The 25,935-nt window shown below is 38.5% G+C and overlaps 1 protein-coding gene across 2 annotated transcripts; it reads left to right on the top strand.

The window, feature by feature from the left end:
* Positions 1-2,063: 2,063 nt before the first annotated feature.
* Positions 2,064-23,936, top strand: LOC133635556 (gasdermin-E-like). Of its 2 annotated transcripts, none has more exons than XM_062028763.1 (10): positions 2,064-2,227; positions 9,646-9,858; positions 11,216-11,408; positions 11,511-11,688; positions 14,532-14,652; positions 14,736-14,870; positions 17,037-17,158; positions 17,229-17,382; positions 17,453-17,523; positions 23,080-23,936. In XM_062028763.1, the coding sequence occupies exons 2-10, from the start codon at positions 9,648-9,650 to the stop codon at positions 23,311-23,313; spliced, it is 1,419 nt and encodes a 472-aa protein (XP_061884747.1). In that variant the 5' UTR covers positions 2,064-2,227; positions 9,646-9,647; the 3' UTR covers positions 23,314-23,936. The 2 variants fall into 2 exon arrangements, with proteins under 2 accessions (XP_061884747.1, XP_061884746.1); XM_062028762.1 differs by having other exon boundaries at positions 2,064-2,219.
* Positions 23,937-25,935: the final 1,999 nt, after the last annotated feature.

A 25,935-nucleotide genomic window follows, 5' to 3' on the forward strand; every position in this document is an offset into this window, starting at 1 on the left:
TCAAGAACCGCCGAAATTAATGGGACAAAACGATGTTCACCAAATAGTGTCATCAGTGAAGCATACACACAAACATATTAAACAGCGGGCTTTCTAACAATTGGGAAGGTTTGTGTCATGTTTGTCCTCAAACAAAAAACATACTAAAACAAAAAATATATATTTCCCCCCATTTTTTTTTCCATTTTCAATCCTTTTTTTAAAAATGTTCCAGGGAGCCACTAGAGTGGCACTAAAGAGCCGCGGGTTGCTGACCCCTGGCCTGAATAAACGTCATAAAAATTCAAATGGAACAGCCCTTTTGGGGGGAATTTTGCTTATTGTTCACAATCATGAGAGACAAGAAGACAAAAAAAAGGTTGTTTTTTTTTTGTTTTTTTGCTTTCTAATATATAAGAATCGGCTAGTTGCTGAAGGATGTCAATCTATGAAATGTAGGTCTAAGTGAGACCTACATAGAGGTTTTTGTTTCATGTCTCTAAGACGTTCCTACCGGAAGTTACAAGCAGTTTTGTCTGTTTTCCTCAGAGGAGCAGTTTTGTCTGTGTTTTATTCGTAGGGGGCGCTTGAGTGCAATTTTGAGTTTTGGGGTTCGGTTTTTTATTAGATCGCAATTTCCGCCAGTCCTGATGTGTGTAAAAAGTTTGGTGAGTTTTGAAGTATTTTAAGGAGGTCAAATTACAGCTCAAAGAGGCAAAAATGAGTGTTTTTATGAAACTTTTGTTTTGAAGGGGTGATTGCCAACTTCCTGTTGATTTTTGCTGAAGGATGTCAAATTATGAAATCTAGCTCTAAGTGAGACCTACATAGAGGTTTTTGTTTCATGTCTCTACGACCTTCCTAGGGCAAGGGTCGGCAACCCAAAATGTTGAAAGAGCCATATTGGACCAAAAATACAAAAACAAATCTGTCTGGAGCCGCAAAAAATTAAAAGCCATAATACATACAGATAGTGTGTCATGAGATATAAATTGAATTAAGAGGACTTAAAGGAAACTAAATGAGCTCAAATATAGCTACAAATGAGGCATGATGATGCAATATGTACATATAGCTAGCCTAAATAGCATGTTAGCATCGATTAGCTTGCAATCATTCAGTGACCAAATATGTCTGATTAGCACTCCACACAAGTCAATAACATCAACAAAACTCGCCTTTCTGCATTCATGTACAATGTTAAAGGTTTGGTGGACAAAATGAGACAGAAAAAGAAGTGGCATAAAACACGTCCTAGAAAGTCGGAGAAAGTTACACATGTAAACAAACTAAGGTGAGTTCAAGGACCGCCAAAATTAGTAGGACAAAACGGCGCTCGTCAAATACTCGAATCAGTGAAGCATGTTTAATATAAACAGTGTGATTTATAACAATTAGGGAGGTTTGTGTCATGTTTGTCCTCCTACAGAAACCATATTAAAACAAAAAATGTATTTTTTTCCACTCATCTTTTTCCATTTTTCATACATTTTTGAAAAAGCTCCAAAGAGCCACTAGGGCGGCGCTAAAGAGCCGCATGCGGCTCTAGAGCCGCGGGTTGCCGACCCCTGTCCTAGGGGGAGTTACATGCAGTTTGTTTTTGTTTTTTCCCTAGGGGGCGCTAGAGCGCAATTTTGATTTTTGGGGTTTGTTTTTTTGACTAAAGTGTTGTGTACACGGTTTTTGATGTGTGTGTAAAATTTTGTGAGTTTTGAAGCATGTTAAGGGGGGCACAGTAGTGCGCAAAGCTGCGGAATAATAATAATAATAATAATAATAATAATAAAACCTTACAAATTCAATAGGTCCTTTCGTCCCATTGCAAAAGGACTTCCTTTGGGATTCCTTTGACAAGAGGCCGTCCCTGCTTAGGCCGCTGCCCCCGCGACCCGACCTCGGATAAGCGGAAGAAGATGGATGGATGGGCTCGTTCTCGGTGGCTAGCAATGCAGCTAATGGGAGCTAGCATTTCTCCCTCATTTCTTCGCGGTCTTTTTGAATAGAGTCAGCTCGTGCCGGACTACAGATTGACGGGGTGGCTGCTGGGTAATGTAGTCCTTAGTGTCAGTGGGGGCGGAGACAGAGTCGAGTGTAGTTGGCTGGCCAAGTTCAAAGTGTCCCAGTCGCGTGTTTCCTCGCCATCGCGCAGCTGACATTTGTAAATTCCTCCAATTCGAACAACTTCATCCTTCAAGACGCCCGAGAAGAACATTTCACCAGCGGCGCCCGTCAAACTCCTCGTAAGTAGGTCTGTATACTCGCTTGTCTGGGACACCCAAATGTGCTTTGAAGACGCAGCCTTGGGTTTATGGCGGACTTTTAATGCCATTTTTAAATATCCGAGTCATGAGTCTTGTGGGCACGCGCATACGGACGCGCGCATTGGCACGTGCGTGTGCGTGTGTTTTGCTGCTAATTGGTTCCGACTGGAAATTCCTTTTTTACAAACCGAATATTTTCTCTAAAAAAAAACATTTCTACCGGTATTTCTTGTCAGCTAAACTTGCAATGTTCACCAAAACAGGTTTTGCGTGCTACAATATCAGTCTTCAACCTTTTTTCTGGCAAGAGCTGCTTTTGCCAAATGAAAATGGCAGATCAAATATTTTACAAATATTTACATGTCAGCATAATCGCCAGGTCATGCCAACCAATATAGATTTTGACTGTTCAATTCAAGTCTGATTAATCATCACGGGTTCACGATTATTACGCATTATAAATAAAATACCTACATTGTACTGGCAGCTACGGCTGCCAAACGAAAACCATACAATTAAGGTAAAACATTGTAAACCAAATAATGATCAAAAACATATTTACAGAAATTTTCATGAAACGTTTTGCGGAAAAATATCGTAATTTTACAGATTTTTACTAAATTATTAAGATCAACCACCTTTAATAAAGTGACGATGCAAACAGTTCTGCAGAAAAATACCTTTATTCTACAGAGTTTTTCCAAATTATTACGATCAAACACCTTTAATGAAGTGACAATGCTGGCAGGTCCACAGAAAAATACCATTATTTTACAGATTTGTTCTGAATTGTTAAGATCAACCACCTTTAATAAAGTGAGGATGCAAACAGTTCTGCAGAAAAATACCTTTAGTTAGATTGTTAGTATGGACATAGACTTTTATATAACAAGCTACATATTTAATGAAAGATAATTACTGTAATTTTACATGAATTTGAAAGTAATTTAAGAAAACAGAAAATGAATTTGGTATTTTTCTGTAAAAAAATAGAAATATACATAGTTTGTCATTACTGGCATATTACTTAAAATAACAGGCGGATTGTTTATTTACAGATAATGTCTTCAATTCTACAGTTTTATAAACTATTTAAAAATAATAGAAAAATTACAGTAGAAATTTAGAGTAAATTAACCATAAAAATAGGATTATTTTTTTTCTGTGTAGAGACCAATGGTTCTTATCTTTGTTGGAGGTACCGAACCCCACCAGTTTCATATGCGCATTTTCACTTCTTTAGTGAAAAATAAAATGTTTTTGTTTCAAATTCAAGACAAAGTATATGTTTTTGGTAACACTTTAGTATGAGGAACATATTCTAAGTAACAAAGACATAATTTAGAGTTTTTTGGACACTAGGGGAACATATTCTAAGTAACAAAGACTTAATTTAGAGTTTTTTGGACACTAGGGGAACATATTCTAAGTAACAAAGACTTAATTTAGAGTTTTTTGGAAACTAGGGGAACATATTCTAAGTAACAAAGACTTAATTTAGAGTTTTTTGGACACTAGGGGAACATATTCTAAGTAACAAAGACTTAATTTAGAGTTTTTTGGACACTAGGGGAACATATTCTAAGTAACAAAGACTTAATTTAGATTTTTTTGGACTCTAGGGGAACATATTCTAAGTAACAAAGACTTAATTTAGAGTTTTTTGGACACTAGGGGAACATATTCTAAGTAACAAAGACTTAATTTAGAGTTTTTTGGAAACTAGGGGAACATATTCTAAGTAACAAAGACTTAATTTAGAGTTTTTTGGACACTAGGGGAACATATTCTAAGTAACAAAGACTTAATTTAGAGTTTTTTGGACACTAGGGGAACATATTCTAAGTAACAAAGACTTAATTTAGAGTTTTTTGGACTCTAGGGGAACATATTCTAAGTAACAAAGACTTAATTTAGAGTTTTTTGGACACTAGGGGAACATATTCTAAGTAACAAAGACTTAATTTAGAGTTTTTTGGACACTAGGGGAACATATTCTAAGTAACAAAGACTTAATTTAGAGTTTTTTGGATTCTATTGAACATATTCTAAGTAACACAAACTTACTTTAGAGCTGTGTTTCTTAACTTTGTTGGAGGTACCGAACCCCACCAGTTTCATATGCGCATTCACCGAACCCTTCTTTAGTGAAAAATGTAATGGTTTTTTTTCAAATTAAAGACAAAGTTATATGTTTTTGGTAACACTTTAGTATGACGAACATATTCTAAGTAACAAAGACTTAATTTAGAGTTTTTTGGACTCTAGGGGAACATATTCTAAGTAACAAAGACTTAATTTAGAGTTTTTTGGACACTAGGGGAACATATTCTAAGTAACAAATACTTAATTTAGAGTTTTTTGGACACTAGGGGAACATATTCTAAGTAACAAAGACTTAATTTAGAGTTTTTTGGAAACTAGGGGAACATATTCTAGTCAAGTCAAGTCAAGTCAACTTTATTTATATAGCACATTTTCAACAACTTTTTAGATTGAACCAAAGTGCTTTACAGGTTAAAAAAGCATGGAGCAAACAAAAAACAAAAAAAAAACAAAAAAAAACAAAAAAAAACAAACAAACAAAGAACATAAACAATGAGTGTGCTAAACAAGATAGTGCAAATGCAATACGGTAAAAGGGGTCGAATAAAAAGTTTTAAAAATTTGCAGAATAAAAAAATAATAATAATAAAAGTGCGACAAATTGAAAAATACAACTAAAGCGAAGGGGTGGGAGGGAGGGGGGGACTAGAAATGGTGGCGTAGTGGGCGGACTCAGCTCGGGTCAAAGGCCAGCGAGAAGAGGTAGGTCTTAAGGAGGGTTTTGAAGACCCCCCAGGCTCCAGGCTGACCTAATGTGGAGGGGAAGGCTGTTCCAGAGCTTAGGGGCGGCAACGGAAAAGGCTCTGTCCCCTCTGGTCTTTAGCCTGGATCATCATGGATTCTAAGTAACAAAGACATAATTTACAGTTTTTTGGACACTAGGGGAACATATTCTAAGTAACAAAGACTTAATTTTGAGGTTTTTGGACACTATGGAACATATTCTAAGTAACAAAGACATAATTTAGAGTTTTTTGGACACTAGGGGAACATATTCTAAGTAACAAAGACATAATTTAGAGTTTTTTGGACACTAGGGGAACATATTCTAAGTAACAAAGACTTAATTTTGAGTTTTGTGGACACTATGGAACATATTCTAAGTAACAAAGACATAATTTAGAGTTTTTTGGACACTAGGGGAACATATTCTAAGTAACAAATACTTAATTTAGAGTTTTTTGGACACTAAGGGAACATATTCTAAGTAACAAAGACTTAATTTTGAGTTTTTTGGACACTATGGAACATATTCTAAGTAACAAAGACATAATTTAGAGTTTTTTGGACACTAGGGGAACATATTCTAAGTAACAAAGACTTAATTTAGAGTTTTTTGGACACTAGGGGAACATATTCTAAGTAACAAAGACTTAATTTTGAGTTTTTTGGACACTATGGAACATATTCTAAGTAACAAAGACATAATTTAGAGTTTTTTGGACACTAGGGGAACATATTCTAAGTAACAAAGACTTAATTTTGAGTTTTGTGGACACTATGGAACATATTCTAAGTAACAAAGACATAATTTAGAGTTTTTTGGACACTAGGGGAACATATTCTAAGTAACAAATACTTAATTTAGAGTTTTTTGGAAACTAGGGGAACATATTCTTAGTAACAAAGACATAATTAAGAGTTTTTTGGACACTATTGAACATATTCTAAGTAACAAAGACATAATTAAGAGTTTTTTGGACACTATTGAACATATTCTAAGTAACAAAGACTTACTTTAGAGCAGTGTTTCTTATCTTTGTTGGAGGTACCGAAACCCACCAGTTTCATATGCGCATTCACCGAACCCTTCTTTAGTGAAAAATGAAATGTTTTTGTTTCAAATTCAAGACAAAGTATATGTTTTTGGTAACACTTTAGTATGGGGAACATATTCTAAGTAACAAAGACGTAATTTAGAGTTTTTTGGACTCTAGGGGAACATATTCTAAGTAACAAAGACATAATTTAGAGTTTTTTGGACACTAGGGGAACATATTCTAAGTAACAAAGACTTAATTTAGAGTTTTTTGGACACTAGGGGAACATATTCTAAGTAACAAAGACTTAATTTAGAGTTTTTTGGACACTAGGGGAACATATTCTAAGTAACAAAGACTTAATTTAGAGTTTTTTGGACACTAGGGGAACATATTCTAAGTAACAAAGACTTAATTTAGAGTTTTTTGGACACTAGGGGAACATATTCTAAGTAACAAAGACTTCATTTTGAGTTTTTTGGACACTATGGAACATATTCTAAGTAACAAAGACATAATTTAGAGTTTTTTGGACACTAGGGGAACATATTCTAAGTAACAAAGACTTAATTTAGAGTTTTTTGGACACTATTGAACATATTCTAAGTAACAAAGACTTACTTTAGAGCAGTGTTTCTTATCTTTGTTGGAGGTACCGAAACCCACCAGTTTCATATGCGCATTCACCGAACCCTTCTTTAGTGAAAAATGAAATGTTTTTGTTTCAAATTCAAGACAAAGTATATGTTTTTGGTAACACTTTAGTATGGGGAACATATTCTAAGTAACAAAGACGTAATTTAGAGTTTTTTGGACTCTAGGGGAACATATTCTAAGTAACAAAGACATAATTTAGAGTTTTTTGGACACTAGGGGAACATATTCTAAGTAACAAATACTTAATTTAGAGTTTTTTGGAAACTAGGGGAACATCTTCTAAATAACAAAGACATAATTTAGAGTTTTTTGGACACTAGGGGAACATATTCTAAGTAACAAAGACTGACTTTAGAGCAGTGGTTCTTAACCTTGTTGGAGGTACCGAACCCCACCAGTTTCATTCACCGAACCCTTCTTTAGTCCATCCATCCTTCCATTTTCTACCGCTTATTCCCTTCGGGGTGGCGGGGGGCGCTGGAGCCTATCTCAGCTTCAATCAGGCGGAAGGCAGGGTACACCCTGGACAAGTTGCCAACCTTCTTTAGTGAAAAATAAAATGTTTTTTTCTTAATTTAATCTGCAAAGAATAGACTGCAAAGAAAAGATATTTAACGTTCGAACTGGAAAACTTTTGTTATTTTTTGCAAATATTAGCTCATTTGGAATTTGATGCCTGCAACATGTTTCAAAAAAGCTGGCACAAGTGGCAAAAAAGACTGATAAAGTTGAGGAATGCTCATCAAACACTTATTTGTAACATTCCACTGGTGAACAGGCTAATTGGGAACAGGTGGGTGCCATGATTGGGTATAAAAGCAGCTTCCATGAAATGCTCAGTCATTCACAAACAAGGATGGGGCGAGGGTCACTACTTTGTCAACAAATGCGTGAGCAAATTGTCCAACAGTATAAGAACAACATTTCTCAACCAGCTATTGCAAGGAATTTCGGGATTTCCCCATTTACGGTCCGTAATATCATCAAAAGGTTCAGAGAATCTGGAGAAAAAACTGCACGTTAGCGATGATATTAAGGACCTTCGATCCCTCAGGCGGTACTGCATCAAAAAGCGACATCAGTGTGTGAAGGATATCACCACATGGACTCAGTAACACTTCAGAAAACCACTGTCAGTAACTACAGTTGGTTGCTACATCTGTAAGTGCATGTTAAAACTCTACTATGCAAAGCGAAAGCCATTTATCAACAACACCCAGAAACGCCGCCGGCTTTGCTGGGCCCGAGCTCATCTAAGCTGGACTGATGCAAAGTGTAAAAGTGTTCTGTGGTCTGACGAGTCCACATTTCGAATTGTTTTTGGAAACTGTGGATGTCGTGTCCTCCGGAACAAAGAGGAAAAGAACCATCCGGATTGTTATAGGCGCAAAGCTAGCATGTGTGATGGTATGAGGGTGTATTAGTGCCCAAGACACGGGTAACTTACACATCTGTGAAGGCACCAGTAATGCTGAAAGGTACATACAGGTTTTGGAGCAACATATGTTGCCATCCAAGCAACGTTATCATGGACGCCCCTGCTTATTTCAGCAAGACAATGCCAAGCCACGTGTTACAACAGCGTGGCTTCATAGTAAAAGAGTGCGGGTACTAGACTGGCCTGCCTGTAGTCCAGACCTGTCTCCCATTGAAAATGTGTAGCGCATTATGAAGCCTAAAATACCACAACGGAGACCCCCGGACTGTTGAACAACTTAAGCTGCACATCAAGCAAGAATGGGCAAGAATTCCAACTGAAAACCTTCCAAAATGTGTCTCCTCAGTTCCCAAACGTTTACTGAGTGTTGTTAAAAGGAAAGGCCATGTAACACAGTGGTAAAAATGCCCCTGTGCCAATGTGTCGCTGCCATTAATTTCTAAGTTAATGATTATTTGAAAAAATAATTTAAGTTTCTCAGTTCGAACATGAAATATCTTGTCTTTGCAGTCTATTCAATTGAATATAAGTTGAAAAGGATTTGCAAATCATTGTATTCTGTTTTTAGACATTCCTAAAATGTTCTTAATTGAACAATATCGCACCACATTTGTCGAAATACGTACAGTTGCATACTACTTAAAGTTAAAGTACCAATGATTGTCACACACACACTAGGTGTGGTGAAAGGAACCTCTGCATTTGACCCATCCCCTTGTTCACCCCCTGGGAGGTGAGGGGAGCAGTGAGCAGCAGCGGTGGCCGCGCTCGGGAATAATTTTAGTGATTTAATCCCCAATTCCAACCCTTGATGCTGAGTGCCGAGCAGGGAGGTAATGGGTCCCATTTTTATAGTCTTCGGTATGACTCGGCCGGGGTTTGAACTCACGACCTATCAATCTCAGGGCGGACTCTAACCACTAGGCCACTTGGTGCTTAGAAAGTGTCCAGTAACAAAAGTGTCCGCATCATTGAACTGATTAAATTACCATTTCATTCTATTCAGCGTAAAGACGTCATAAGTCCATTCCACACATGAATAATCAATAGGTTAGTGGTTTTTATCCCTTAGTTTCACTTGATTAAACCTTTTCTGACAAACTGATAAAAGTGTGTCTGATTCGTGCTGATATGATGTCAGATCAATGTCAATACTGAAGGCTCCAGTATCGGTCTCGTATATACTACAACTCAGATAGGAAGCCCTGTTCTCAGGTTACTTGAGGATCCAGAAGTCCATGAGCGTGTTGTGTGCACTGACACAGGTTCTACTTTTCTGGGAACCAAAAATTGCCTTCACATGTTTTGTGGTTTGTTCATAATGTGTGTGTGTGTGTGTGTGTGTGTGTGTGTGTGTGTGTGTGTGTGTGTGTGTGTGTGTGTGTGTGTGTGTGTGTGTGTGTGTGTGTGTGTGTGTGTTTGCGCTCCTTTCTCCCCGTCCCAGTCATGTTTTCCAAAGCCACTGCCAACTTCGTCCGCCAGGTTGACCCGGAGGGGAGCCTCAAACACGTGTCCCGCATCAATGACGCTCCCAAGCTGGTTCCGATGGCTCTGATGATCAAACGCAACCGCTTCTGGTTCTGGCAGAGGACCAAATACCAACCCACGGATTTCCTCCTGAAGGACGTGCTGCAGGGGGACGAGGATCTGACCGCCCGTATGCACAGCGCTACGTTTGATATGTTGCCTCCATACATAAGACATACACCCATAGCTTTTCTCCCCGTCACTCACACAAATGACCCGGTCACACAGACCCACCGACGCTAATTTTTTCTTCAAAAAAGTATTTTCCCCAAAAAGAACTACAGCTTGTCTTATAGATTCACACGTGCAACGAGATCGACCCGGCCCAGTCGGAGCTTTTCTTCCAGTCACTCTGGTAGCACAGTTTTTTTTTTTTACTTCCGATACGATAATGATTTTGGAGCCTTTCGTATTGGCCGATACAGATATTGATCTGATATCGGCACAAATCGTATCACATACTTGTATTATTTTGTTGTGTGGAATGTTGGAAAAGGCTTGAACAAGTTAATCGGAACAATGGAATGTATAAAAAAAAAACACTCACTTGTCTTTTAATTGAAGCGCAGTGGTAATTTGTTTTTGGCGACAATAATTTATTTAGGTCAACTCACGACACAGTACAATGAAAGATGCGGACACGTTTGTTACTGGGTACTTTCTAACACGCTGACGTAATATAATGTAACTATACTTATTTGATTTTTTAAACCGCAATATTGTTCAGTTAAGGACATTTCAGGCACGTCTAGCTTGTATGCAATTGTGTGCTCAGCTGTTGTGTAGCTGCTAGCTCCTAGTAGCCTATAGCCTACCATGTTTAAGATTAAGATTAAAGATTAAAGTACCAATGATTGTCACACACACACTAGATGTGGTGAAATTTGTCCTCTGCATTTGTCCCATCCCCTTGGGGAGCAGTGGGCAGCAGCGGCGCCGCGCCCGGGAATCATTTTGGTGATTTAACCCCCAACTCCAACCCTTTGTTGCTGAGTGCCAAGCAGGGAGGTTATGGGTCCCATTTTTATAGTCTTTGGTATGACTCGGCTGGGATTTGAACTCCAACCTACCGATCTCAGGGCGGACACTCTAACCACCTTTTGTGAATGACTTGACTAGGCAGATGATGCAGTAAGTTGAATGATGCAGACACATTTGTTACTGGATACATCCGCTTGTATGTGTAAGTCGCTATAATGATTTGATACATCTATCCATTCATCCATTTTCTACCGCTTGTCCCTTTTGGGGGGTGGCGGAGCCTATCCCAGCTGCATTTGATACAGTACTTGTCAAATCAAAGGGAGGTTGTCTTATATTTGCCTCGGGTGGCAATGCGGCAGATCCTTAGAAACCAAACAGTCCGTACCAGGATGATGCTCGACCTCGGACTTGGAATAATTCGAACATTTCTTTACATTTTGGACTATTGTGGTTTGTCGGAATGTCAATTCCTTCCCATTGCCAACGATGAACGTGTGTTCCAGGTGTGCACCATTGTGAGTTCCTGACCTACGAGGGCATCTTTGGGGACAAGCTCAAGGGCACACTAGAAGCCGAGGTGGGCTCTGTGGGCTTCGGCCTCCAGGGTCAAGGCACCTCCGAACTCCAAGCACATTTCGGCAAGCTGAGGAAAGAGGAACTGGATGTGAAGAAGTTGTTAAAGGACTCCAGTAACAGGTAGCTGAATAATTCATCAGGTGGTGGACTCTGGAATGACAGTATAGTAGTACTACTAGTAGTGGTAGTAGTAGTAATAGTGGTGTCTTGTTACTGCACCAGGCTGGTGGACATGCAGCACACGCTGGTGCAGCAGCTGGAGAAGCGAGCTGAAGTTCTGGCCGTGGTCAAGCAGACAATCTTCACCACCAACGCCTGCGCTGTCAAGCAGATCAAAAAGGAGAGTTGTGCCATGCGCGGCATGGTGGGACTGATGGGGGCGCTAGGGGGCTCCGTCAAGGTTTGTTTGTTTGTATTTGTTTATCTGAAGGACATTAAGAAGATGCACCGTGCTCATTTCCATCTGTAGTTTTTTTTATGGCGCATTTAACATCCATAATTAAAATGACACAGCATTAAAAATACCCAATTGAAATGACATAATGATAAGCAATTTAAAATCCAAGTACAATACATAGGCCAGGGGTGTCAAACTCATTTTAGCTCAGGGGTCGCTTGGAGGAAAATCTGTGCACACGCGGGCCGGACTACTAAAATCATGGCATGAAAACTAAAAAAATAAAGACAACTTCAGATTGTTTTCTTCGTCTTCCCTTGGCCAAAAATAGAACAAATACATTCTGAAAATATTACAATAAACATATAGCAAAAAATACCGGCAGCGGTAAAGTTTAGATCCATGAAGGAAAGGAGAAAGTGAATGAATGTTTATAACTGAATACATTTACATATGCATAAAAATGTGTTTTCTTTTGTATATATTTTTTTAATAATCCAAGTAACGTTTATGACAACCATGACAACTCCAAAACACAATATAGAAAGTGAGATATAACAGGATAATGCATACATTTATCATTTGTTTTCAAAACGGTTACTAAAAAGTGGGACCCCAAAAATTTACTGTGGGACCCCATTTTTATGACTTGATCAACGTCAGAACCTGACATTGATTAAACATCATCAAAAAGCATGTTGTTTCAACGTTGTATTTGAGTTGCAGAATATTGGTTGAGAAATGATCACATTTCAATGGTCAAATCAACGTCACAACCTGACATTGATTAAACGTAGTCAAAAAGCATGTTGTTACAACGTTGTATTTGTGTTGTAAAATATTGGTTAGAAAATGACCACATTTCAATGGTCAAATCAACGTCACAACCTGACATTGATTAAATGTCATCAAAAAGCATGTTGTTTCAACGTTGTATTTGTGTTTTCGAATGTTGGTTGGGAAATTACCAAAATTCATTGGTCAAATCAACGTCAGAACCCAACATTGAGTAAACGTCATCAAAAAGCATGTTGTTTTAACGTTTTATTTGTGTTGTAGAATATTGGTTGGGAAATTACCAAATTTCAATGGTCAAATTAACGTCACAAGCTGACATTGATTAAATATTGTCAAAAAGCATGTTGTTTCAACGTTGTATTTGTGTGGTAAAATATTGGTTAGAAAATGACCACATTTCAATGGTCAAATCAACGTCACAACCCGACATTGATTAAACGTCGTCAAAAAGCATGTTGTTTCAACGTTGTATTTGTGTTGTAGAATATTGGTTGGGAAATGACCACATTTCAGTGGTCAAATCAACGTCACAACTTGACATTGATTAAACGTAAACAAGCATGTTGTTTCAACGTTGTATTTGTGTTATAGAATATTGGTTGGGAAATGACCAAATTGCACTGGTCAAATCAACGTCAGAACCCAACATTGATTAAACGTCATCAAAAAAGCATGTTGTATCAACATTGTATTTGTGTTGTTGAATGTTGGTTGGGAAATGACCAAAATTCATTGGTTAAAATTAACATCAGAACCCAACATTGAGTAAATGTCATCAAAAAGTATGTTGTTTTAACGTTGTATTTGTGTTGTCGAATGTTGGTTGGGAAATGACAACATTTCAATGGTCAAATAAATGTCAGAAACTGACATTGATTAAACGTCGTCAAAAAGCATGTTGTTTCAACGTTGTATTTGTGTTGTAGAATATTGGTTGAGAAATGAACACATTTCAGTGGTCAAAACAACGTCACAACTTGACATTGATTAAACGTCAACAAGCATGTTGTTTCAACGTTGTATTTGTGTTGTAGAATATTGGTTGGCAAATGACCAATCTGCACTGGTCAAATCAACGTCAGAACCCATCATTGATTAAACGTCATCAAAAAAGCATGTTGTATCAACATTGTATTTGTGTTGTCGAATTTTGGTTGGGAAATGACCAAAATTTATTGGTTAAAATTAACGTCAGAACCCAACATTGAGTAAACGTCGTCAAAAAGCATGTTGTTTTAACGTTGTATTTGTGTTGTAGAATATTGGTTGGGAAATGACAACATTTCAATGGTCAAATCAATGTCAGAACCCAACATTGATTAAACGTCGTCAAAAAGCATGCTGTTTCAACGTTATGTTTGAGTCGTAGAATATTGGTTGGAAAATTACCACATTTCAACGGTCAAATCAACGTCACAACCTGACATTGATTAAACATCGTCAAAAAGCATGTTGTTTCAACATTATGCTTGAGTTGCTCAACGTCAGGACCTAATTCAACAAGTTAACAAAAATGTTTCAATGTCTTGTGCCTGCTGGGTGTTGTCTCTTGGTCCTATTCCCCTCTGTCTTCCTTTTTTACTTCCTTCTATCCCTTCCTGCTGCGGTCCAAACATGAAATAAATGCATTTAATAAAGTCACAATACAAACAAGGCAACCAGAGAAGTATCCAACACTTCTCTTTTCTAACGTAAATTTGTAGAGCAGATGTAGATCAACAATATTATTTGTCTGAGTGACTGGACAGGACAAAAAAAAAAAAAAAACGTTTTAAATCATTAAATACTTTTGTACTTTGTAATATGCAAATTGTTGTAATTGCGTTCATGTATGGAACTTACACAATAAGAATAGCTTGAATAATAATAACACACATGATGTCTTTACACCTGCCAGCAATGTAACTTTGGAACATGACAAAATGAGTGATTTCTTTCGTATCGTGATATCGGCTGATATAAAAAATTTAGATTTTTTTTCCCTTGTCGGCCAGCCGGAGATCCTGGTTGCGGACAATATTGGTGACGTGTAACATGTTTGATTTCAGTTGTGTGTCAAGGACATCAATGAGATCGAAGTGGACAGTGATGTCGTCCTGGAGATCCCCTCCGCTACAGTCATCGCCTACAGCGTCCTGGAACTGGACATTAAAAAGGACGGGACCTTTGGTGAGAATACTGCGATTTTGCTTGATACAAGGAGTGCGCCAGAGATTCAAGGACATCGGGGATGTTTTTTGTTTGGTTTTCAGAGATATGCCTCCAGCCCGGGAAGATCGGGGGCTTTGAGGCCGATATGGTCAAGCCGTGGTCCTCCACTGACTCCCTGGAAGTGGACGGGAGGTGCGCGGGCCAGGACATGCCGGAAGAAGCAGTCCAGCAAAACGGTTGGTTCACACGTTTTGCCAGGTGCGAGTGAGGTGAAACTTTGAAAGTTTGCCCTTTGACGACTTCTGAAGGACTTTTAAATCAAATTACAACAGTTGAAGCCTGGGAATCATTTTTCCCTAAAAAAATTCCCAATATTTTTAGCTGATCAGCTGATTTTTACCAGAGCTGTGTCACCGCTGAAGATTGTACTCGCGTGAAAGATTTCTTGAAAAACACAATTACATTTCCACATTCTGAGTTGCGTGAGGAGGGTGCATGTCTTGCCAGAACACCGGCTCATATTTGACAGCAAGCTGCAAGGGACGTGTCGTCTATCCGCTTCTAAGATGCTGATCCTCACCACCATGGCGGGAAATAGACTAAGTTTCTTCCACGTATTATTATCACTGGAGGACTAGAGGAAAAAGTAGGGATGATCCATCCAGATGTCAATCCATACCAAGTACTGTATCAGTATATAAAAGGTACTAAAGCGGTTAGATTGATATTTTTATTTTTATTGTTCTTTTTAATACAAAATAATTTATTTGGGGGTTTAGTTACATTTTAAAAAGTCAGGGAGAATGAAGACTTTGAGAACAAAAACAATTTAAATGGGAGCCAAGAGTAGTTTTTGCTTCTTTATTTTGTTACTTTTGTGCACAAGCTACTTTTATTTTGTTAAAAATAAGTGAATAAAGCATTAAATACCACTAATTTAATACATACAACAATACTAACATCATCTAAATGTAATAAAATAAGCTTTATAAAAAGTGTTATGGTGCTTACTTTAGTTACTTGCTGTAAAACATTTTCACTTCTCTAATCTATTGTCAAAACATTGGATCGGGACTCGAAATTGGATCGTAAATCAAAATTATTGATCGGGACATTCTTATTTTGTATCCATCGTGTCCAGAGGCAATGGAGTCAAAACAGAGTGCACTACTTGACTGCTACCAGCAGAGGCGCTGTTGTTTATATACATATATATATATATATATATATATATATATATATATATATATATATATATATATATATATATATATATATATATATATATATATATATATATATATATATATATATATATATACATATTTATATATATATATATATTTTTTTTTATATATATATATATATATACATATATACACTACCGTTCAAAAGTTTGGGGTCACATTGAAATGTCCTTATTTTTGAAGGAAAAGCACTGTACTTTTCAATGACTTTAAAGAAATACACTCTATACATTGCTAATGTGGTAAATGACTATCCTAGCTGCAAATGTCTGGTTTTTGGTGCAATATCTACATAGGTGTATAGAGGCCCATTTCCAGCAACTATCACTCCAGTGTTCTAATGGTACAATGTGTTTGCTCATTGGCTCAGAAGGCTAATTGATGATTAGAAAACCCTTGTGCAATCATGTTCACACATCTGAAAACAGTTTAGCTCGTTACAGAAGCTACAAAACTGACCTTCCTTTGAGCAGATTGAGTTTCTGGAGCATCACATTTGTGGGGTCAATTAAACGCTCAAAATGGCCAGAAAAAGAGAACTTTCATCTGAAACTCGACAGTCTATTCTTGTTCTTAGAAATGAAGGCTATTCCACAAAATTGTTTGGGTGACCCCAAACTTTTGAACGGTAGTGTATAACAAGTATATATGAGTATATAAGTATATATATATATATATATATATATATATATATACATGTATATATTTATAATATGTATATATGAGTATATAAATATAATATATGTGTATATACATACTGTATATATGTGTGTATATATATATTCAGTATATATATGTACAGTATGTGTGTATGTATGTATATATATGTGTGTATATATATATATACAGCATGTATGTATGTATATATATATGTATGTATTTATATATGTATATATGTATGTATGTATGTATGTATGTATGTATATATATGTATATATATAAGTATGTATTTATGTATATATATAAGTATGTATGTATGTATGTATCTATATGTATATATAAGTATGTATGTATATACAGTTTCTGCATGTGTACATCTGGAGACCTTGAATATAGGACTACCATTTCAGATGTGTTCATGCAGTGCTTCTTGCAACATTTCGGTCATCGAACAGAGCGTCTGGTCTTGGTTATGACCTCAGACTTCGCTCACAGGTTCTGACGTGGAGGATCTTTCCGCACTGGCCGAGCTCCCTCAATCCGCACGGCGTGCCTTGTTCTCCAAACTGCAGGACATTTTGAGGGACGGCGCAGCTCTGTCCCCTCTGCAGCTTGTGGTGAGTCAATGTGACGTGAACCTTCTAGATGGGACGTGACCACCAGATGACGCGTTGTCTTTGGGTTCAGCTGGAGGAAGTGTGCTTTGGTGATCAAGCCGACGCGATGCAGCTGGAGGAGCTCTGCCACGGCCAAACCAACTTGCTGTCGGACATCCTGGATCTTGTAGGCCACTCCGCTGCTCCTCTGAACGCAGCTCATCTGTTGGTCAGTGCCCTGGAAGGTGAGAGGAGATCCTCAAGCGCCGTCTTATTTCACAGGCTTATTTTGTGCTCTCTCCTTTGTATTTCCAGAGTTGCCCGATGAAAGTCGAAGCCTCATGGTCGACAGTCAGTATGGATTCTTCGAGGCCTTCAGTAGCTTGGTCAGTCGTTTTCATCGCTGCTCGTCTTCACTTGACAGCTGTAACCCAAGCGTCTTCTTGACCACGTTCTACTTGGTCATTTACTCGTGTTTATAGCTACTCGTGAGAAGTCTACATCGATCCATACACCATTTTTGTCACTCATAGACAGCAGCAACTACATTTCCAGAAAGCTGAGGACCGGATATCTCCCTTCACGGCTATTTTGATTGTGTATTTTCCGTACAGCTAGCGTCCTCTACATTACACATTTAAATTTTGGTCTATTGATTTTGTCAGAGTAAAAGGAGTGCTCTCGTGTTTTTAAGAATCTGCTGTTTTTTTTAACTGAACTCGCGAGCCACTTGCTAAATAGCCCGAATGATGAAAAATAGAGGACCTAAGATGGAACCTTGAGGAACGCCACTAGTATAACTAGTAGGGGTGTGGGAAAAAATCGATTTGAATTCGAATCGCGATTCTCACGTTGTGCGATTCAGAATCGATTCTCATTTTTAAAAAATAGATTTTTTTAAATGTATTTATTTATTTATTTTATTAATCAATCCAACAAAACAATACACAGCAATACCATAACAATGCAATCCAATTCCAAAACCAAACCCGACCCAGCAACACTCAGAACTGCAATAAACAGAGCAATTGAGAGGAGACACAAACACGACACAGAACAAACCAAAATTAGTGAAACAAAAATGAATATTATCAACAACTGTATCAATATTAGTTACAATTTCAACATAGCAGTGATTAGAAATCCCTCATTGACATTATCATTAGACATTTATAAAAAAGAAAAAAAAGAACAATAGTGTCAGAGTGGCTTACACTTGCATCGCATCTCATAAGCTTGACAACACACTGTGTCCAATATTTTCACAAAGATAAAATAAGTCATATTTTTGGTTCATTTAATAGTTAAAACAAATTTACATTATAGCAATTAGTTGATAAAACATCGTCCTTTACAATTATAAAAGCTTTTTGCAAAAATCTACTACTCTGCTTGCATGTCAGCAGACTGGGGTAGATCCTGCTGAAATCTATGTATTGAATGAATAGAGAATCCTTTTGAATCTTGGCAAAAATCTTAGCCACACGATTATCAAATGTAATAGGAAAATTAATTCATACTGACCAAACTGGCTTCATGGAAGGTCGACAATCTTCAGACACTATTAAATTAACCTAAAATATGACTTATTATATCATTGTGGAAAATATTGGACACAGTGTGTTGTCAAGTTTATGAGATGTGATGCAAGTGTAAGCCACTGTGACACTATTGTTCATTTATTTATTTTTTATTAATGTTTGTAATGATAATATCAATGAGGGATTTTTAATCACTGCTATGTTGAAATTGTTACTAATATTGATACTGTTGTTGATAATATTCATTTTTGTCTCACTACTTTTAGATTGTTCCGTGTCATGTTTGTGTGTCCTCAATTGCTCTGTTTATTGCTATTCTGAATGTTGCTGGGTTGGGTTTGGTTTTGAAATTGTATTGCGTTATTATGGTATTGTTGTGTATTGTTTTCATTAAAAAAAATTAAATAAATAAAAAAATCGATTTTGAATCGAATCGTGGGACACCCAAAGATTCACAGCCCTAATAACTAGAGTAGTTGAACGCATGACTGCATGTGAAGTAAACAAGCTACAGCAACACCCCAGTCACATAAATCACATTACAGTAATCATTTGTAAGAGAGGACTTAAAAGGGTTTGGTGGCTGCAGGATTAGGTCTCTGCTTTTTGCAGATGATGTGGTCCTGATGGCTTCATCTTGCCAGGATCTTCAGTTTCGGTTCGCAGCTGAGTGTGAAGCGACCGGGATGAGAATCAGCACCTCCACGTCCGAATCCATGGTTCTCGCCCGGAAAAGGGTGGAGTGCCATCTCCGGGTTGCGGAGGAGACCCTGCCCCAAGTGGAGGAGTTCAAGTACCTCGGAGTCTTGTTCACGAGTGAGGGAAGAGTGGATCGTGAGATCGACAGGCGGATCGGTGCGGCGTCTTCAGTAATGCGGACGCTGTATCGATCCGTTGTGGTAAAGAAGGAGCTGAGCCGGAAGGCAAAGCTCTCAATTTACCGGTCGATCTACGTTCCCATCCTCACCTATGGTCATGAGCTTTGGGTTATGACCGAAAGGACAAGATCACGGGTACAAGCGGCCGAAATGAGTTTCCTCCGCCGGGTGGCGGGGCTCTCCCTTAGAGATAGGGTGAGAAGCTCTGCCATCCGGGGGGAGCTCAAAGTAAAGCCGCTGCTCCTCCACATGGAGAGGAGCCAGATGAGGTGGTTCGGGCATCTGGTCAGGATGCCACCCGAACGCCTCCCGAGGGAGGTGTTTAGGGCACGTCCGACCGGTAGGAGGCCACGGGGAAGACCCAGGACACGTTGGGAAGACTATGTCTCCCGGCTGGCCAGGGAACGCCTCGGGATCCCCCGGGAGGAGCTGGACAAAGTGGCTGGGGAGAGGGATGTCTGGGCTTCCCTGCTTAAGCTGCTGCCCCCGCGACCCGACCTCGGATAAGCGGAAGAAGATGGACGGATGGATGGACTTAAAAGGGTGCCTTGAGGAACGCCTTAGTCATGTCAATGACAAGTTTGGACCCCAGTGTTCTCTTTGCTAGCAAAGTTCAAATGTCAATGCAAGGATCTGACAATGTTTTTTACAGAGGTCCAAGTTCCTCTGGTGTTTTTAGGAATTTGCTGCAAAAAATTTTGTCTCCCAAGTTTGGAACTGAACCAGTCTGGTGACATTCACTTGATGTGGCCCCCGGGCTGCGAGTTAAATAGCTCTGCTTTACAGCAATCCCTCATTTAGCGCTGTTAATTAGTTCCGTGTCTGACCGCGGGAAATTAATTTCCGCGGAGTAGGAAGTAGGGTTGTACGGTATACCAGTACTAGTATAGTATCGCAGTACTAATGAATCAAAAATGCTACTATACTCTGTTTGAAAAGTACCGGTTCCCAATATTTACCTTTTTTTTTTTTTTTTTTTACGTCATGTCATTGCTGGTTTTACGAGCAGAGGAGCATGTTTGGCAGCACACGATCACAGAGTACTTACCAGCAGACAAGGTGTGTAGACAGAAAAGGGAGAATGGACGCAGTTTGGTCTAAAAACTAACGATAAAGGTGAAGTTATAACACTGAAACACCCTCAGGAAGATGGTTAAACATGGCTAGATTTTTTGATTGATGGATTGAAACTTTTATTAGTAGATTGCACAGTACAGTACATAACACCCGAATAAGTTTTTCAACTTGTTTAAGTCGGGGTCCACGTTAATCAGCTAACATCCATCCGCAGTCGACAGTGTTTTAGCTACTTCTAAATCACTAGTCCTCACCTCCATGGCGACGGGGAATCGGAATTGGATTGAATTATTAAGATCCTCACCCCTACTTAATACAAGTTTTAACATTATGCGAGCCCCTTTAGTCACTTTTACTTTCATTTTATCCAACAATGGCTGAAGCTGAGCCGATCAGTGGCCACGATACTGAACAACTTGCTCTGATTGGTTTGATTTACTCCGGGGGCCAATACTTGTAGTTCATTTAGACATTGTTATGCTGGAAAATGTACAAAACCCAAAACCAGTGAAGTCGGCATGTTGTGTAAATCGTAAATATAAACAGAATACAATGATTTGCAAATCCTTTTCAACTTATATTCAATTGAATAGACTGCAAAGACAAGATATTTAATGTTCCAACTGAGAAACGTTTTTTGTTTTTTTTGCAAATAATCATCAACTTAGAATTTAATGGCAGCAACACATTGCAAAAAAGTTGGCACAGGGGCTTTTTTACCACTGTGTTACATGGCCTTTCCTTTTAACAACACTCAGTAAACGTTTGGCAATTGAGGAGACCAATTTTGGAAGGTTTTCAGGTGGAATTCTTTCCCATTCTTGCTTGATGTACAGCTTAAGTTCAACAGTCCGGGGGTCTCCATTGTGGTATTTTAGGCTTCATAATGCGCCCCACATTTTCAATGGGAGACAGGTCTGGACTACAGGCAGGCCAGTCTAGTACCTGCACTCTTTTACTATGAAGCCACGCTTTTGTAACACGTGGCTTGGCATTGTCTTGCTGAAATAAGCAGGGGCGTCCATGATAATGTTGCTTGGATGGCAACATGTGTTGCTCCAAAACCTGTATGTACCTTTCAGCATTAATGGTGCCTTGACAGATGTGTAAGTTACCCATGTCTTGGGCACTAATACACCCCCATACCATCACAGATGCTGGCTTTTCAACTTTGCGCCTATAACAATCCGGATGGTTCTTTTCCTCTTTGTTCCGGATGAAACGACATCCACAGTTTCCAAAAACAATTTGAAATGTGGACCACAGAACCCTTTTCCACTTTGCATCAGTCCATCTTAGATGAGCTCGGGCCCAGCGAAGCTGGCGGCGTTTCTGGGTGTTGTTGATAAATGGCTTTGGCTTTGCTTAGTAGAGTTTTAACTTGCACTTACAGATGTAGCGACAAACTGTAGTTACTGACAGTGGTTTTCTGAAGTGTTCCTGAGCCCATGTGGTGATATCCTTTACACAGTGATGACGCTTTTTGATGCAGTACCGCCTGAGGGATCGAAGGTCACGGGCCTTCAATATTGGTTTTCAGCCTTGCTGCTTACGTGCAGTGATTTCTCCAGATTCTCTGAACCTTTTGATGATATTACGGAGCGTAGATGGTGAAATCCCTAAATTCCTTGCAATAGCTCGTTGAGAAATGTTGTTCTTAAACTGTTCGACAATTTGCTCACGCATTTGTTGACAAAGTGGTGACCCTCGCCCCATCCTTGTTTGTGAATGACTGAGCATTTCATGGAAGCTGCTTTCATACCCAATCATGGCACCCACCTGTTCCCAATTAGCCTGTTCACCTTTGGGATGTTCCAAATAAGTGTTTGATGAGCATTCCTCGAATTTCTCAGTCTTTTTTGCCACTTGTGCCAGCTTTTTTGAAGCACGTTGCAGGCATCAAATTCCAAATGAGCTAATATTTGCAAAAGAATAACAAAGTTTTCCAGTTCGAACGTTAAGTATCTTGTCTTTGCAGTCTATTCAATTGAATGTAGGTTGAAAATAATTTGCAAATCATTGTATTCTGTTTTTATTTACCATTTACACAACGTGCCGACTTAATTGGTTTTGGGTTTTGTATTACAGTACACTATATGACTTGTTTTTTTATCATGTCTTCTATAATAAGTAAAAACAAGTGTAATGCCATACAGGTGGCATTTTTATGTAAAAAAAAAAAAATTGATTCTGATGGTTGTATACAGCTCTTTTTGCTTCAATTATAAAGATATTTATTTAGAGCTGAAATACACATATTGCGGGCGGTCTGGAACCAATTAAGAGCAATACATGAGGGGCAACTGTAGTAACATTTTTTCAATGAAATTGTTTAAGGGAAATATGTTTATCGTTATTATCCATATTATTTAGATGATAAGAGATAAAATTTTGAAAAAAGACACTTTGTGTTTTAACTCCAGTTTGTCTCTTTCCATCCATGCAGGTGTCCATGCTGAGGCAGAGCAGCCTGCCGCTCCCCATCCAGTCTCTTCCCAGTCTGCTGCAGAAAAAGCAAACTTTCCAGCACGCAGAGAAGCTGCTCAGCTCCACCGGTGTGACGCTGAGGAAGGACGGTGAGTTCCTGTGTGTGGAGGCGGGAGACAAAACTGAAGTGGACCTTTTGGTCCTCAGCCTGAGCGCCCATGGACTGGCTCTGCTGTGCAGCGAGCAAAAATAGGCTTTTCCAGCTCACTCTTTTTCTTCCTTTATTGTATTGCTTATTGAGATTTGTACTATTTATATTCCTACAACATGTTGTATTGTTACTCGAATCATATTATATAGGTTCCCTGGAGGTAAAACATTTGAAGAAAGCACTTAGAAATATATATTTCTATGAAAGTATATCATATATATTTTCTGGTTCAACGTGAAAGAGAGGGAGAAAAGTTTATTTATTTCTGAGGATGGTCTGGTACTTGGAATGCTGTGTGGAAAATGAAGGCTTGTTCTTTGAGTGATGCTACCATGTTACGTCTTGACGTTTCATGCCTGCTGGAATTACACTACTGTATTACATTCATACCAAAAGTATGCTAAAACTTCTACCAGTTTATTACCAATACGGTATTTTACTATGACAGAAGCGTCTGTTTTTATTATTTTTTAGAGAGTTTTTTAAATAACTACACATATTTATCAGCTATAATGAATATATCGTCATTCCTAAAAGTACTTTACAGGTATGTTATATTTGGGTTCTGATATGCATGTGTTACATAAACTATCATGTCACAGTGCGTGAAGCTGCCTTCAACACGTTCTCGCTTTGAATGTTTTACTTTATAGCATATCTCAAAATAAAAGTTTTTATGAATTGTGAGAGTTTTTCTTTGTATTTCTAGATTTTCTCTACAACAACAGTCGCTACAATGTTCTCAGGGAGTTTCATTCGTTTTAAATTCCAGAACTGTATAATGTCGCTTCAACTTAATATGTGGCTCATTGAACGTCCTGGGAACGTCGTGCACTTTACTCTGGTTAACAACTTTTGTGTTTGCTCATGACATTTGACTGACTGCAGGTTCAACTCATAAAGACATCTTTTTTGTTTCCCATATACAAACCCTGTTTCCATATGAGTTGGGAAATTGTGTTAGATGTAAATATAAACGGAATACAATGATTTGCAAATCCTTTTCAACCCATATTCAGTTGAATATGCTACAAAGACAACATATTTGATGTTCAAACTGATAAACATTTTTTTTTTTTGCAAATAATCATTAACTTTAGAATTTGATGCCAGCAACACGTGACAAAGAAGTTGGGAAAGGTGGCAATAAATACTGATAAAGTTGAGGAATGCTCATCAAACACTTATTTGGAACATCCCACAGGTGAACAGGCAAATTGGGAACAGGTGGGTGCCATGATTGGGTATAAAAGTATATTCCATGAAATGCTCAGTCATTCACAAACAAGGATGGGGCGAGGGTCACCACTTTGTCAACAAATGCGTGAGCAAATTGTTGATCAGTTTAAGAAAAACCTTTCTCAACCAGCTATTGCAAGGAATTTAGGGATTTCACCATCTACGCTCCGTAATATCATCAAAGGGTTCAGAGAATCTGGAGAAATCACTGCACGTAAGCAGCTAAGCCCGTGACCTTCCATCCCTCAGGCTGTACTGCATCAACAAGCGACATCAGTGTATAAAGGATATCACCACATGGGCTCAGAAACCCAAGGTCAGTAACTACAGTTGGTCGCTACATCTGTAAGTGCAAGTTAAAACTCTCCGATGCAAGGCGAAAACCGTTTATCAACAACACCCAGAAACGCTGTCGGCTTCGCTGGGCCTGAGCTCATCTAAGATGGACTGATACAAAGTGGAAAAGTGTTCTGTGGTCTGACGAGTCCACATTTCAAATTGTTTTTGGAAACTGTGGACGTCGTGTCCTCCGGACCAAAGAGGAAAAGAACCATCCAGATTGTTATAGGCGCAAAGTTGAAAAGCCAGCATGTGTGATGGTATGGGGGTGTATTAGTGCCCAAGACATGGGTAACTTACACATCTGTGAAGGCGCCATTGATGCTGAAAGGTACATACAGGTTTTGGAGCAACATATGTTGCCATCCAAGCAACGTTACCATGGACGCCCCTGCTTATTTCAGCAAGACAATGCCAAGCCACGTGTTACATCAACGTGGCTTCATAGTAAAAGAGTGCGGGTACTAGACTGGCCTGCTTGTAGTCCAGACCTGTCTCCCATTGAAAATGTGTGGCGCATTATGAAGCCTAAAATAGCACAAGGGAGACCCCCGGACTGTTGAACAACTTAAGCTGTACATCAAGCAAGAATGGGAAAGAATTCCACCTGAGAAGCTTCAAAAATGTGTCTCCTCAGTTCCCAAATGTTTACTGAGTGTTGTTAAAAGGAAAGGCCATGTAACACAGTGGTGAACATGCCATTTCCCAACTACTTTGGCACGTGTTGCAGCCATGAAATTCTAAGTTAATTATTATTTGCAAAAAAAAAAATAAGTTTATGAGTTTGAACATCAAATATGTTGTCTTTGTAGTGCATTCAATTGAATATGGGTTGAAAAGGATTTGCAAATAATTGTATTCCGTTTATATTTACATCTAACACAATTTCCCAACTCATATGGAAACGGGGTTTGTACATTTATTTATAAAGTTCCACATTCACAAACATAAACATTAAAACAAAAACAGTACAATACAGCGCCAGAGGGTTGTTTAATCAATAAAGTAATTATAGCAGAATGTAAAATATATAGAGTACAGGCCAAAAGTTAGGACACACCTTCTCAGTCAATGCGTTTTCTTTTT

This window comes from Entelurus aequoreus, linkage group LG20 (genome assembly GCF_033978785.1).
Source record: "Entelurus aequoreus isolate RoL-2023_Sb linkage group LG20, RoL_Eaeq_v1.1, whole genome shotgun sequence".
Lineage (NCBI taxonomy): Eukaryota > Metazoa > Chordata > Actinopteri > Syngnathiformes > Syngnathidae > Entelurus > Entelurus aequoreus.